Source organism: Phaseolus vulgaris, chromosome 7 (assembly GCF_000499845.2).
Source record: "Phaseolus vulgaris cultivar G19833 chromosome 7, P. vulgaris v2.0, whole genome shotgun sequence".
NCBI lineage: Eukaryota > Viridiplantae > Streptophyta > Magnoliopsida > Fabales > Fabaceae > Phaseolus > Phaseolus vulgaris.
Window position 1 is genome coordinate 3,544,569 of NC_023753.2, and position 14,257 is coordinate 3,558,825.

Here is a 14,257-nt window from a genome sequence, read left to right on the forward strand (position 1 = left end):
AGAACAACAAATTTTGATAATTAGGTATCATTTAACAAAAATTATGCTTAACCCAACAAATTTTGTTGATAAAGATCATGAAAATATTGCTTACAAACCTCGTCCATCAACCTAAGTCTTGAAATAATGACTCACTTATGAAATGTTCTACCTTTGACTCAAAATCTCATATGTTTCAAAATAATTTTTATTTTTATTAAAGTAATACATTAATTTATTAAAAAAAATATTATTATTTTAAAATTGGTATGTTTTAATTAGTTTTATTAATTTGCGTGAGAAAACCACAAACTAGTATCATTGTGTGATAGTGAATAAATTACAAATTATTGAATATTTGGTAAGAGATAAACTTTTGAGAATAATTTTAATTTATTTGGGTTTTCATGTATACTATTATTGATTTGGAAATATTTATAAAGTTTTAAGAGAATTAAAAAGTGGACATGTTTATCACATCTTTTTAATTATTCGTCGCATTAAATAGTTTAATAAGAATTATATACTCGTAATATTTTATTTTATCTAGAATAAGTTAAATTCTCATCTTTAGTATAAGGGATTTTGTGGAAAATATAATTAATTAAGATATATTTGTTGAAAACATAAATCACCATTCCCAGTTGCAGATATTGTAATATAATAAATCATACGAATATGGTTATAACAGTATTATAGTATAAAAAGCTAAATAACTTAAGTCCAAATTTATAAAATAATTAAAACAATTACACAATAAATACTTAATTTTTTAATTATTTATTGAAATGAAACTATTTTATTTCCTGAATTATTTTAAATAATAAATTAAAATTCCAAATACTTTTGTTTGAATAATATTAAACGTAATATTAATTAAATTAATTTAATATTTTATGAAAACAATTATTTTAAAACCATATATTTTTTAGTTTCAATTAATATTTTATTATCACTAATTCATAGTATCCTTTAAATTTAGGGTTTTTACATTGTATACATATTAATATTTTTGTGAAGCATATAAAATATTTCATCATATATGTTGCTTTAATATATATTCATGAATGATTTGTTATTGATTCTGGTTACCATTAATAATATTTTTAGAAAAGTGGTTAATAGAGTTTAAAGAACTCGAATCCCAAAGAATATCTGTTAATTTTTATAAAGAAAAGATAGTGTGGGACTTCACCATATTTTGAAGTTCTATTTTATAAAATTTGAAATTTTAATTTTCTTAAATTTATATTTTGAATTGTAAAATTAAAAATATAAAATATATTTTAGAATGTATAGTTTATAGCATAATTTTATATTTTAGATTGTATTTTTTAAAACTAAATTTTAACAAATTTATTTTTTAAAACTAAATTTTAACAAATTTATTTTTTAAAACTAAATTTTAACAAATTTATTTTTTAAAACTAAATTTTAACAAATTTATTTTTTAAAACTAAATTTTAACAATTTTTTTTTTTTAAAAATGAATATATTATGCATTCGAAAACACGTTTGAAATTGTAATCTAATATACATTAACACATTCTAAAATAGGAAATCCAAAATATAATTTTAAATCAAAAATATATTTTTGAAATACATCTTTTGAATACATATTTCAGAATATGTCGATATAATATTTTGAAAATAAAATCTAAAATACATAACATATATTTGATATTTGATATTGTACATTTCAAATATATATTTAATATTTGAAATAATATATTTGAGAATAAATTTAACTTTAATATTCATGAAGTTAATGCAAGGCCCACAAAAATACCACACTAGGAGAGTTGGGCTAAAATTTAGCCCAATTAATATTTGACCCGGACTCCAGAAAAAACCCTAATTTGAGTGTGTCTATAAATTGATATATGCAGAAACCACAAGGAGTTCTCCCGCATATTCTTTAGCGACTGCGTTTTGGATCGAAACCTCTACTGCGGCGCAACAATGGGACACTCCAACGTTTGGAACTCTCACCCCAAAAGCTACGGTCCTGGTTCTCGCACTTGGTATGTCCCTGTTTCACTCCCATTTTAAGGTTTTAGATTTTTAATATCAATGTTTGTTTTTGATCTCAAATATACCCTTTAGTTGTTACTCTTCCTGTTTTTTCATTCCCTCCGTTTTAGATTATATAATCATGCAGGCTAAGTTTGAGCTATGAATGGAAATTGTGATTTTTTTTTTTAGTTTTTTTTGTTTCATTTGTTTTAATTAATTTGGTTACGTGTTTGCGACCTTATTTTCATGTCACATCTTTTGTTTCACCATATAACTTCAGTGATGATTTTATAGAATGAGGGTATGTGTGTTCAGCTCATTATATCGAATGTTACCTTTAGCTTTTATTGGTTTTTCATTTTGCTGTGGTTTAAGTTTGTGTTGATACTTTGAGTGCAATCATGTGGTGGTTTGATCCGTGTATTCAACCCACCTAGCTGCATACGGTTTTGGATGTATTTGCTGCTGTATTGCCACTGAGTGAACATTTGAATTTTGTACTATTAGGATGTATTTGCTGTTGTATTGCCACTGAGTGAACATTTGAATTTTATACTATTAGGATTTATGTTGGCTTTTGATGTGTTGGGTTCATTTGATGTTGTTTGTCACATGTACTTTTGTGTAGTTCAATTGTTTCGATGGGCTCTGCTTATTGTTTTTATTGTTGTTTTCTTGCAGCCGTGTGTGTGGAAATCCACATGGATTGATCAGGAAGTACGGACTTATGTGCTGCAGGCAGTGCTTCCGCAGCAATGCCAAGGAGATTGGCTTCATCAAGGTATACACACATGGTTCTGCTATCCCCATTTATAGTGTTCTAACTAATTCAATCTGATATTGTGTCAAACTGTTATATGCTTCTTGATAGGTTGATTTGCTTTGTGTAATTTAACTGTCGTGCCTTTTGTCCTGATTACATTTTTTTTTATCGTTGTTGCAGTATCGCTAAGGAGCTTTTGTTACCTCCCGTCCAAATATCATGTTCTAGCTCTAGATGTTCCGAGGATGTTATGGTTGAAGAAACTTTTGAGACTTTTATTTTGCATCTAATTGATTATCAGACGTAATTTGTGGATCTAAGAATACTTTTATATATATTGTTTTGAAATATTGACTTTCATATCTGATCCTTAATCATTCTGCATCATATGCATGTGTCATACAGGTCCAAGTAATGTGTCCATTTTTGTTGGCGCTGCTTCATACGATCCTAGTTTGATTTTAGTTTTCAATGGACTTGTAAATGTGGAGTAACTAATCAATTATTTTACACACGGTCTGCAAATGCTGATTGATACTAAGCGCCTAAATGATAGACAGATAAATGTAGTATTTTGCCGAAATTGGCCTTGATGCAGCAATCGATTTAATGTTTGTAGACTCGTAAATTGTCGTTGTATAAGGTTTAGACGTAATATTTCAAAGAAATAAATGGTAAAGGAGCCGGTTGACGACTTTAATAGTTCCTCTAGAAAAATATTCTGCTATTTTTCTTCCAATAGGGAAAGAAACTACGTTAATTTTGGAAGTTCCCGTTGACTAGCATTTCAGCCTTAACTAGCGTATTCAGCTTTACTTTCAGAAATTCATGTTTACATTTGTTCTTGGAAATTCCTGGTGTATTTTTTTATCAGCAAATCTGTGGCTAAAGGTGAATATAGGAATGTTGACTGTCTGGTTTTCCAATTATATGATTTTGTAGTTAAATTGGATTGAAACTCGTCCTCTTTTGCTAAGCAGCAGAGTAAAATTTGCATGTAGTAATCTCAACAAAGGAAGTTATTAATGATTAGTGGAAGCATGATTGAAATGAGTAAGGTCAGAAAAAAATTGGTATCAACTGGTTATAAGTGTAGCCCGTTGCCGTGGTTTTAATGAACTTGTTGGCTTCATAGGGTACGACCCACTGACAGTCAGAGAGAGTGAAAGCACATGAACGTTTAAGTTACCTGCTTTATAAGTTGTACCAACTACTAAATGCAGAGTTCCAATTTCCTTCTTCTTGAAGGCAACTCAGCATCTTACTTTTTTGTATTATTGTTCTTTTCATGCATGATAACCTCACCTGCCATTCTACAATAGTTTTTCATTTCTGCTTTTCCACCTTATCCATCTCCATCATAACTTTTACTGTGCAGACACCCAACATCAGGAGTACATGTTTTCTTAATGTTCCCAATCATCACTACGTTGTAACTAATATCAATAGAATAGTTGATTGCGTAGGTTTAAGAAATATCCCCTAGAATAATAGGTTGAAACCAGAAGTGTGGAAATTATGTTATGTTGCTTTATAAAATTTCAATATGAAGTATCTGTTAACAACTTCAGATATTGATGGAAACCTGCAACTTTAAACAAATTGCAAAGGATAAGGATCCGTTAAGGTAGAGTGATCCAGAAAAGACAAGAGTGGCATGAGCTATACTTTTTTACTGGTAAGACGTTGCAAAGAAGATAATATGTGGTGAAGTGGTTAAATCTATAGAAACAAATGGTATATGTACTATTGTAAAATTTTCATAATATGTCATATCAATATTTTTAAGTGAATATAGATAATATATTGAAATTAAACTCAAATTTTAACAGATTACAGTTGTCCTTATCCTAAATAATATAAGGGAAAAAAGAAACACTTTCCACTCTGCGAATCACCTAATTCGGGAGCTTGGAGAGTTAGCTTGTGCAGAGGGACCACTGCTAACCAACTTATTGTATCATACGAAAATGTTTTAAAGGAAGATCTTATCCTCAAAATGAGTTCCACTACGTATGGTGTTGTATCGAGGCTTTCAAACATAGCTTAAGCACATGAGTTAGGGAGAAAACCAGAGTTTGTAGTACTTGAATAAAAATGCAGATGATTTAAATCCATACTTATTGTGTTGTTGGAAAAGTGTTCATACTCTGTTGAAGAAATCAAAGTAGAAGGATTGAATACACATACATCATGAGAAGCAAGTAGTGACCGTGCAAGAGGTGACCTCTTAAATGGTATATGTATAGTGCAGAACTTTTGAAAAGAATATTTCGTTATACAAGTAAGCTGTCATTTTCGGTATCTCTTTGTCCTAACAAAAATTGGACTGTTCACAGATTATGATGATTGAACTTTTCACTGAATTTTATGCTGCCTTCGTAATGGTCCAGTAATTTGTTTGCACCAAGTCTGCTTTAAGATAGGAAAAGAAGAGGGTGATATAAGCCTCTTTCTATTGATTGCTTAAACATTTCCAACATGTCTACATTGAGTTAGTCTGAGATTACTCCATTAAATCTTCTCTAGGCAAAATTATGCAAAATCAGAGTTGTTAACAAACCATTCCACAACATAATTAAGAAAGAGAGAAGGTGATAGACAGTTACAAGGGGGTGATCTCTTGGAGTTTTTGCTTTTTTAATTAGTAAGATGTATTATGAAAATAAATGATTTTTATAGAAACTTAGTCTCTAAGAGTATTCAATTTTACCTATATTAGGGTAGGGTGGTACAAAATGTTTAAGTTACTTATCTTTTTGTTTTGATTGGGATGTCAAATGTAGTCATCCTCCAAACCAGAAATGAAAACCAAAATCTTAAGCCATAAAATAGGATTTTCCATTGAATTAGGTTCTTTTGCAAGTACTCAAAGAATTAACTCAACAAATCAATTATAGGAATCTACAATCTTTGGCTTCAAGTGTTATTAACCCCAGCTTAATATAATAATTACCACATTTTTGAGCATGCAGAATAGCCGCCAAAATGTACACCAACTTTGAGCCCCAAAGTTGCTTATCACATTGTTTCCTTCTCTACCATTGATAAAATAATCACACACTTTCCTTGGTGGGGTTGAGCTGGAAAGAAGAAGCAAAGTTGGAAAGCTATGGGACAGAGGAAGAATTATTTCCTTAAGCCTATAATCACTTCCGAAGCAAAGTTAATTAATACCTATAAACGGACATCTTTGAGTGTGTGTTTACTTTTTATCCAATTATTCCATTGAGTGTAACTTAAGTTACATGCCTTCAAAGAATTATGCCTGTCTCATCATTCCATGATACATTTGGCAGGGATTCGTTAATCAAATAGCATAACCATATCTTCTGTTTTGAGTGTTTTCTAATGCTAAATGGGAATTACAACCAATCAATAAATCAATGAATGTTAACTGAACTGAGAGATTCATCTAGAATTATTCACAATTATGAATATGAACCTATAGTTTTATATATAGTCAGTATTATTTGGCAATGAGCAATCTGCAGCAAAAAATAAGTAAGAAACTCAGGACTGAGCAATCAGTGTCCTTCTCCATTGAAGTAGCTAGTTGGGGTTGATAATCATGTTGGTCTAACATCTAACTAATTATTAGTTAACAGGAAAACAAAGAAGAATTCAACCAATCCCATGTTCCAAGTTTGTTGTAAGTTATATTGTTTATAGGATCACCTGGAAACTATTTTGGATAGAGATGTCTCTAGGTATAGGAAAAATGCCTGTGACGCCACATTATCACAATATGAAACACATTTTTCTCATAAATGAAAAGAAGAGAATTTGTGTGTAAAATTTGACTATAAAGGAAAGGAAAGGGTTGCTTCAATACTAGTCAAGATTTGGAATTATATGCAAAACTAATCAGGAGGTTAATACTTTGTTTTATCAAATAAACCATTATTCCTTACAAGTTTCACAAAATATACTGCTTTAATTGCTTAACTCCTTAGCTCAACCTAGGAAATAGACACCATCTTAACTATTTTTAAAAACAGAAGATGCTTTGAGATCAAACAAGAAACAAGCACACTGGGAAGATGCACATGTATTTTTGATCTGAATGAAGATATCAGTGACCAAAATGAATGAAATGCAGGAGAAGATAGAGAGGGTAGAGGAAAACCAAAGGTTGGAGAGAAGAAAGAAGAAAGTGGAGGATGTTGATATTAAGAAATAATGAGATGCGTTCAATGGTTGCAATGAATGGCGTAGATGGAGAGGGACAGAAAGGGATGTGGCATCTTAATCTAGTTATAATAATAAATTGATTATAGCTTAGCTTGCAAAAATCACAATTAGGCAACATTGCCTTTCTGGTTGATAATGCCTAAGCTTTTTGGGCATTTCACTGATAGCATCAACCACTGTATTTGATTTAGAGCTCCTTTCATTATGGTTAGCTCATTCATCTCTTTCCCAATGAAGTGATCTACCTATCTATCTATCTATCTCACGTCATACCTCTGCCAAATCTTACTCTATATACGCATTATCATATTATATACACATAATATACACACGTGAAAACACAAAAACATCACATAATAAACATATGGTGAAGCCCTTCTTCTATTCTTGTATAACAAATCAAACAGTTTACTCCATATTATACCTCAGTTATAATCAAAATTAATGTTTCACAACGACATGAAAAAGACAACCCTCTAGTCCTCATGGCAGAAATAGCTAAATCAAAACAATGTCTGTAGCTGTGGCTTGAATCTTGTGACTCACTAATTTTGGAAGCTACCTACACAATTAGTGCTTAATTCACAATATTATCAAGAAGAATAAGAAGGAAATAGTGGAAATAATGTGTGTGTATATAAATAAGTGGAACTGTTGGTTTTTCCTTGTTCATGTAGTTGTAGCTGTGGAAAAGTATCATTCATGACAATGGCTTAGCAGAAAACTTGAAGGGAACAACATTAGTGTCATGTTTGGTAAGCAGAAAATAATTAAAAGAAAATGAAATATGTAATGTATTTAAGTTTAATTGAAGTGTAAAAGTGTGGCCAACTTGCTTTCTTTGTTTTCAAATCTCTCCTACCAAATATTGTGAAATGCCAAGTTACTAACTGAACAGAGAATTCCATGAAAATAAGAAGGATTTTGAATGTTTGAAGAGAGCATAAATTGATGCAATATCAGTTTATGAAAGGGATGGCCACTAACCCTTGTAATCTAATTGGTGAAAAACTCCAGTTATGGCTAGAATTTATGAAATCTATAATTAGTTACCAAAAGAAGGTTTATTTTTTAATTACTCTTAAATTATGTGTTGGTATAAAGTAACGTAATCATATAATTGTTATTAATTTCTTTCAATAATTTGACAACACACAAAAATGATGGCATTAAGAATACTCTACTTATACATATTAAATTAAACTACGTTTTCTTGAGTGTGACAACTTTTTAGCTAATTCTCCCTTAAAGAATGATTTGTGTGTTATTCTTAACTTTTTAAATGTTTAAACTTATAGGAATTTCACTACATAGAAAAGTATATTGTTATCTTAAAAGAGTTTGAATTTAAAGGAAGACATGCGATTCTCCTTACCAAAAAGTTAAGTATGTCTCAAAGTAAGAACTTGATTTAATATATAATAATAAAATAACTTTGATCTAAAGAAAAAGTTTAAAAATTAATGGATTTTTTTTTTGAAATAATTTAATAAAAAATAACCATGTAAAATTTTCGAACAAAATTTAACATTAAAAGGAAACATATTTTCATGATTTTTTTTGGTATGTGTGTAGTAAATTGTTTTGTTTTAAAAATATAACAACTAAAATTAATAAAATTCAAAAGAAGAGGAATATTGTATATACAAGTACAATAGTTTCGAATATACATTTTTATAGTTAAAAATATTGTATTTTTCATGAAGTATAATGTACATCCATCTTATAATTTTAATTTTTCAAAAAATTTATTTATATTTTCACATTTTACTTCATTTTAAAATACCTATTAGCACTAAATCAAAACCAAATCCATCCAATAAGAGAAAGAAAAACATCTGGATTTCACTTTTACAATGAACTAAACTTGAACTTGTAAGAAATTTTAAATATGAAACTTTTTTCCTTCATTATATTAGCACTTTTCCCTAACATGGTTTATGTATAAAAAAGTGATAGTAGCATTTTCATTTTCTTCTAAATTTCCCCTTCCTTTTATATATATATATATATATCTATATATTATTTATTTTTTCCTTCCTTGCAAGTAAACGCATGGCATTATTAGGTTACACACTAAGAATAAAATGGCATATTGTGTAAGGAAAGAAGGTAAAGGAATTTTGAGAGAGAAAAAAGAAGAAGCAATAAACAAGAAAGTTGGGAATAATTAAGGGTTATTAACATTAACATTAACATTAACAACACATAACGTTTCTCCAAAGATTGAAGCAAAGCAAAACCGAAAACCAAAGACTCACTCACTCTACACATTATATTACAGACTCTTTTGTATTTCTATTTTTATTTTTGTTTTCTCTTTTTTAATTAACACCTACTTCCCTTTCTCTTTCTCTTTCTCTTTCTCTCCAAAATCCCACACCCTGCATCGCTATTTCTCTCACTCACTCACTGTTCCTCCCAAATGCTGAATCTGAACCACACCCACTGATCTGCAGGGTCGAGAACAGGGTCAAGATTTGAGCTTTGGGGGAAAGAGAAAAGGAAAACCCTCATCAGAGAGGCAATGTGAGGGAAGGTTCTAAGCTTTCGGAAATGGTGGCTGCCATTTCGGAAGACCCATTGACCTCTTCTGAGAAAGACAACAACAACAACAATGGCACAATACCCAGAAGACCAAAGGGTAGGCAAGTTTCTTCAAGGTACATGTCGCACTCTCCTTCACCCTCGCCTTCTTCAACCACAACCACAACAACAACGACAACTTCAACCTCAACATCAACCACAAGTTCTTCTTCTCGTCGATTCCCTTCCCCTCTCCTCTCTCATTCCACCAATTCCTCCACCCCTTTGGTCCCAAAGCGTTCCCAATCGGTGGACCGCCGCCGCCCGCGTCCCGCAACTCCGCTTCCCGAGGCGGCGAAGCTTCTGGTGACTTCCACTCGGAGCCTGTCGGTTTCCTTTCAAGGAGAGGCCTTTTCGCTGCCCATTAGCAAGACCAAAGCCACCGCCGCCACCCCTCCGCCGCGGAAGGCCGCCACGCCGGAACGACGGAGGGCCACGCCAGTGAAGGGGGAGAATTCAAGGCCGGCGGATCAGCATCGGTGGCCGGCGAGGACCAGGCAAGCGGATCATCTTTCCAAGAGTGTGGATATCAGTGATAAGAAGAAGGTTGTTGGGAATGGGTTTGGGAAAGTGGTGAGGGCTTTGCAGAAGTCAATGGTGGTGGAAGGTGAAAAGAGAAGAGCTTCTTTGGATGGGCTAGGAGGGTTGAGTTTGGATTTGGGGAAAGCTGAGTTGTTGAAGGGTAATAGTAATGCTAATAATAATTCTATTACTAATGCTAATAATCATAATAATAATGATGGTGGTGGTGGGAATTTGGTGAGTAAGTCTTCAATGTCTTGTGATCTCACTGCTTCTGATACTGATAGTGTTTCTTCTGGAAGCACTTCCGGAGCACATGATTCTTCTGGGTCTGTCAAGGGCCCTAAGGAGCCTCGTGGCATTGTTGTGTCTGCCAGGTTTTGGCAGGAAACTAATAGTCGGCTTCGCCGCCTGCAGGACCCTGGTTCGCCCCTGTCCACCAGCCCTGCTTCTAGGATTGGGGTGCCAAACAAAAATGCTCAGTTGAAAAGGTATAACAGTGATGGTCCTATGTTGTCGCCACGAACTGTGGCTTCTCCTGTCAGGGGGAGTGTGAATGCTCGGCCTGCTTCGCCGAGTAAGCTTTGGGCAGGATCCTCTCCGTCAAGAGGGATGCCTAGTCCTGGTAGGGTGAGAAGCACAGTTGCCAGCTCCATCAATAGTGGTTCGGGTAACTCACCATCCATTCTTAGCTTCTCCGCTGATGTGCGGAGAGGGAAGATTGGGGAAGATCGGATATTTGATGCACATACGTTAAGGCTTCTGTATAACCGGTATGTGCAGTGGCGGTTCGTGAATGCAAGGGCGGATGCTACATTTATGGTGCAGAAACTAAATGCTGAGGTATGGTTAAATGTGTATTAAGGCATGCCATATTTAGTAAGTATTATGGTTGCTGTTATCTGTTTTTGACAATAATGTGTCTAATTGTTAGTTATTATGGTAATTGTGTTGTTTAGTGCTTGTATATTGTAGAGTGTTTTGTGGAGTGATTCAGATTAACAGGGCACACTTGTAACACTCAATAGAATAGAATGTGCTTAGGAATGCGTTAGAAAACTATATTTGAGATGTACTGTGCTAGAAGTTTAGGCTGCTAAGTTCATAAAGATCAATGTAACACCTCATTTTCAAGGAAATGTGCTAGGTTTCAAAATGCTGATTGACCAAGAGGGTGGCAATTTGTTACAAGTTGAAGTTTAGGAGTGATTCAAATGGAACTGTAAACTCTTGAACCTTCTATCTATGTGAACCAAAAGAACATATAACATGCAGGGATAAAGAGGGTCTTGAATACTCATACACTTAAGTATATGTACACAAAATAAAAGTAGTTGGTGGAAGAATAAGACTCTTGGTACCATAGCTTGACCTAATATCTTGTTGATCTTCGAGTCAGGTATATAATGAAGTTGACACCACTTTATCTTTCTTACATCAATTTATAGTCCCCAGAAATATATAGGTCTTAGTGACATTCAACAATTTCATTCATGATTAATGTTCTGAAATCTTTATCATGATGAGAGGCAGTCACACATATCCATAAGTTGTATTTTCTGTATGTAGATCTGTACATGCACATTTAATTTATTGTTTTGTGAAATGTGCTACTCCCACTATGTTTAGGATGACAATGCCTATGCTTTTTGGTGATAACAATTACAATACTTCACCCCCTAATAACTATAGTTTAACCTAATAAATTATTTTAATTATGGCAGAGACATTTGTGGAATGCATGGGTAACAATTTCAGAACTCCGGCATTCAGTCATACTTAAAAGAATCAAGCTTGTATTACTGAGGCAAAAGTTGAAGTTAACTTCCATCCTTAAAGGACAGGTATGATTCAGCGTTTTCAATTTTAAAGTAATGCCTCTTGTGCATTGAATGTAACTTGGTGGAAGGTTATTAGCTTGATAAAATTCACATTTTAATCTGTACTGCTTTTTGGTTAGAAATAATTGCTTGCTGTTGAAGTTCCTGACCTGTTTATAACTTGATGCAAAGTTGACTATTTGATAATATTTTAGCAATTTAATATTGTTACTTCGAAGCATATCTTGTAAGAATTAAACGTTATTTTTACTTGAGTTGATAGTCATAATCAGCATTCATCACGTCAATTAGTCAGCTACTTCTATCATCATCATCATTACTGTTAGTCATAATCAAAGTGTATTTTGCTTGGGTATAGATCTCTTATTTGGAGGAATGGGCCCTTCTAGATAGAGATCACTCCAGTTCTTTGCTTGGAGCAACTGAAGCTTTGAAGGCCAGTACACTCCGTCTTCCAGTTGTTGAGAAAGCAATTGTATGTGCTACTTTTCTTTTTTGCTTTTTTGGACACTTTGCACTATTTTAAAAATAGACTATCAAATTTTAAACTGTTATTGTTTATCAGGCTGATGTACCAAATCTAAAGGATGCTTTGGGGTCAGCAGTTGATGTGATGCAGGCAATGGCATCCTCAATATACTCTCTTTCTTCAAAGGTGAATTTTTAATATCTTCTGTATGTTTCTTTATTTTAATTGTCAGTTTAGATGTGCAATGTCTGCGTGAAAACCATATATCTATAATTTATTTTTCTGACTTCTGTTTGATAATTGGTATTTGTGTTTGAAGTAATACTTTGATTGTTTCAGTCATTAGTCACATTGTGTCAAGACAATTGAAGCTCTTTTTTCGTTATAAATATTCTTTGAACTTTTTTTTCGGAACAAATATTAAATTTAACTATTATCACTTGGTTGACCGAAACTTTTCAATACATACCACTTACTATTGTTTGGGTTATTAGCTATCCATATTTTTGTATTGTCAGTATTTGATGTGCTGCTGTTTGTTGCATGTCAATGTCTATTTTGCTTATTTTAAGCTCTACCTCCTTTTGAGTAGTGCCAATTGAATGTTCAGAACAGAAGTGTTATTAAATAAAGAGAATGTTATGGAATTCCTTTGTGGCTTGACGCTTGACAGTTGCATTTTTTTAACCTGTTTTGAATTTTCACATTCTTTACTGAATTTCTTGGCTAATAACATAGGTGCTCTATTCCTAGGCATTATTGCATGGGTTCATTTTTGCAACCATCATATTATTTTGCTTTCTGCAGTAATTTTTTCATCTAATATGATGAAAGGGACAGATTAAATGTAACATCTAAGCTCACTAGGTGGGGTGAGTTACATGGTCCATTAAACACCATTTAGCTCTATACAACAACCAAATTGTAGCAAAAACACTCACTAGAACCCCATGAAACCTTTGTTTAATTCACATTACTGCTGCTCTAGACCAATCGCTGACTTGCTCATTTAGTTCCACGGAAGGCAACTGCTTGGGGGGAATTGGCATTTGGGTTAAAGATAAGCATTTGTTCGCACTTCTGGTGGTATATCTGAACACATTGAGTTTCTAGCAGGTGGAAGAAACTAATTGCTTGGTGGCGGAAATCCTAAAGGTGACCTCAAAAGAAAGGTTTTTGCTTGAACATTGCAAGGAGTTTTTGTCCTCGTTAGCAGCCATGCAGGTAAATCATGTTTGCTTGAAGCTATCTAATACTGATATGCTGTATCAATGCTTATTGCTATTTTGAATCTAATAAATCTGGCAGGTCAAGGATTGTAGCTTAAGAACACATACCTTACAACTTTCTCGTGCGCCAACTTCCAGCTGCCTGACAACACGTGTGTAGAACTGATCTTATTTGACTGCTCACTCTTAATGCTAACACTACTCCCAGCCTTTTATTTTCCACGGGGTGGAGATATAACACAGAAGGTAATAAGAATGGAAGAATGGAATGGAGTTAATAGCTAGCTTTTGGTGTTCATTTGACATTTTTGAAACCTGTTGTGGTCTTGTATGTCGTGTGTAGTATATCTTTGTGTCTGAATATTACAATTTACAAAGGAAAAGTGGTGGCTTTTCGCTCACTAGTTAGCTAGCTGTATACAATTACCTTGTCATTTGAGGAAAAGCGGGTGGCTATGTATATATCTATATGTAATCAACTAATCATTGTTTATTAGGTAGTTTGCTGCTTAGATCTTCATTTGAATCCCTGGTATATGTCTTAACTGTATTTTGTCACTTTAGTTTTAGCAATCAGAGACATGATTTTTGCATATCATCAGAACAATTATTCGTCTTGGACTGTCAAATTGCTAACTGGTTCTGGTAGTAGAACATA

At 33.0% G+C, this 14,257-nt stretch overlaps 2 protein-coding genes across 3 annotated transcripts; both read left to right on the forward strand.

The window, feature by feature from the left end:
- Nucleotides 1-1,780: 1,780 nt before the first annotated feature.
- LOC137828487 (small ribosomal subunit protein uS14z/uS14y/uS14x) lies at nucleotides 1,781-3,118 on the forward strand. The gene is made up of 3 exons (XM_068635097.1): nucleotides 1,781-2,003; nucleotides 2,677-2,776; nucleotides 2,939-3,118. Exons 1-3 carry the CDS (start codon nucleotides 1,942-1,944, stop codon nucleotides 2,945-2,947), a joined length of 171 nt encoding a protein of 56 aa, XP_068491198.1. The 5' UTR covers nucleotides 1,781-1,941; the 3' UTR covers nucleotides 2,948-3,118.
- Nucleotides 3,119-9,140: 6,022 nt separating this feature from the next.
- LOC137828174 (QWRF motif-containing protein 2) lies at nucleotides 9,141-14,206 on the forward strand. 2 transcript variants are annotated; one of them, XM_068634636.1, is made up of 6 exons: nucleotides 9,141-10,903; nucleotides 11,785-11,904; nucleotides 12,260-12,376; nucleotides 12,467-12,556; nucleotides 13,487-13,594; nucleotides 13,679-14,206. In XM_068634636.1, the coding sequence occupies exons 1-6, from the start codon at nucleotides 9,509-9,511 to the stop codon at nucleotides 13,757-13,759; spliced, it is 1,911 nt and encodes a 636-aa protein (XP_068490737.1). In that variant the 5' UTR covers nucleotides 9,141-9,508; the 3' UTR covers nucleotides 13,760-14,206. The 2 variants fall into 2 exon arrangements, with proteins under 2 accessions (XP_068490737.1, XP_068490736.1); XM_068634635.1 differs by having other exon boundaries at nucleotides 9,181-10,903; nucleotides 13,484-13,594.
- Nucleotides 14,207-14,257: the final 51 nt, after the last annotated feature.

Coding starts and splice junctions, on each gene's coding strand:
- LOC137828487 (XM_068635097.1), top strand. CDS start 1,942: ATGGGACACTCCAACGTTTGGAACTCTCACCCCAAAAGCTACGGTCCT. Junction 2,004..2,676: donor GGTCCTGGTTCTCGCACTTG/GTATGTCCCTGT, acceptor GTTTTCTTGCAG/CCGTGTGTGTGGAAATCCAC.
- LOC137828174 (XM_068634635.1), top strand. CDS start 9,509: ATGGTGGCTGCCATTTCGGAAGACCCATTGACCTCTTCTGAGAAAGAC. Junction 11,905..12,259: donor CTTCCATCCTTAAAGGACAG/GTATGATTCAGC, acceptor GCTTGGGTATAG/ATCTCTTATTTGGAGGAATG. Junction 12,377..12,466: donor CAGTTGTTGAGAAAGCAATT/GTATGTGCTACT, acceptor ATTGTTTATCAG/GCTGATGTACCAAATCTAAA.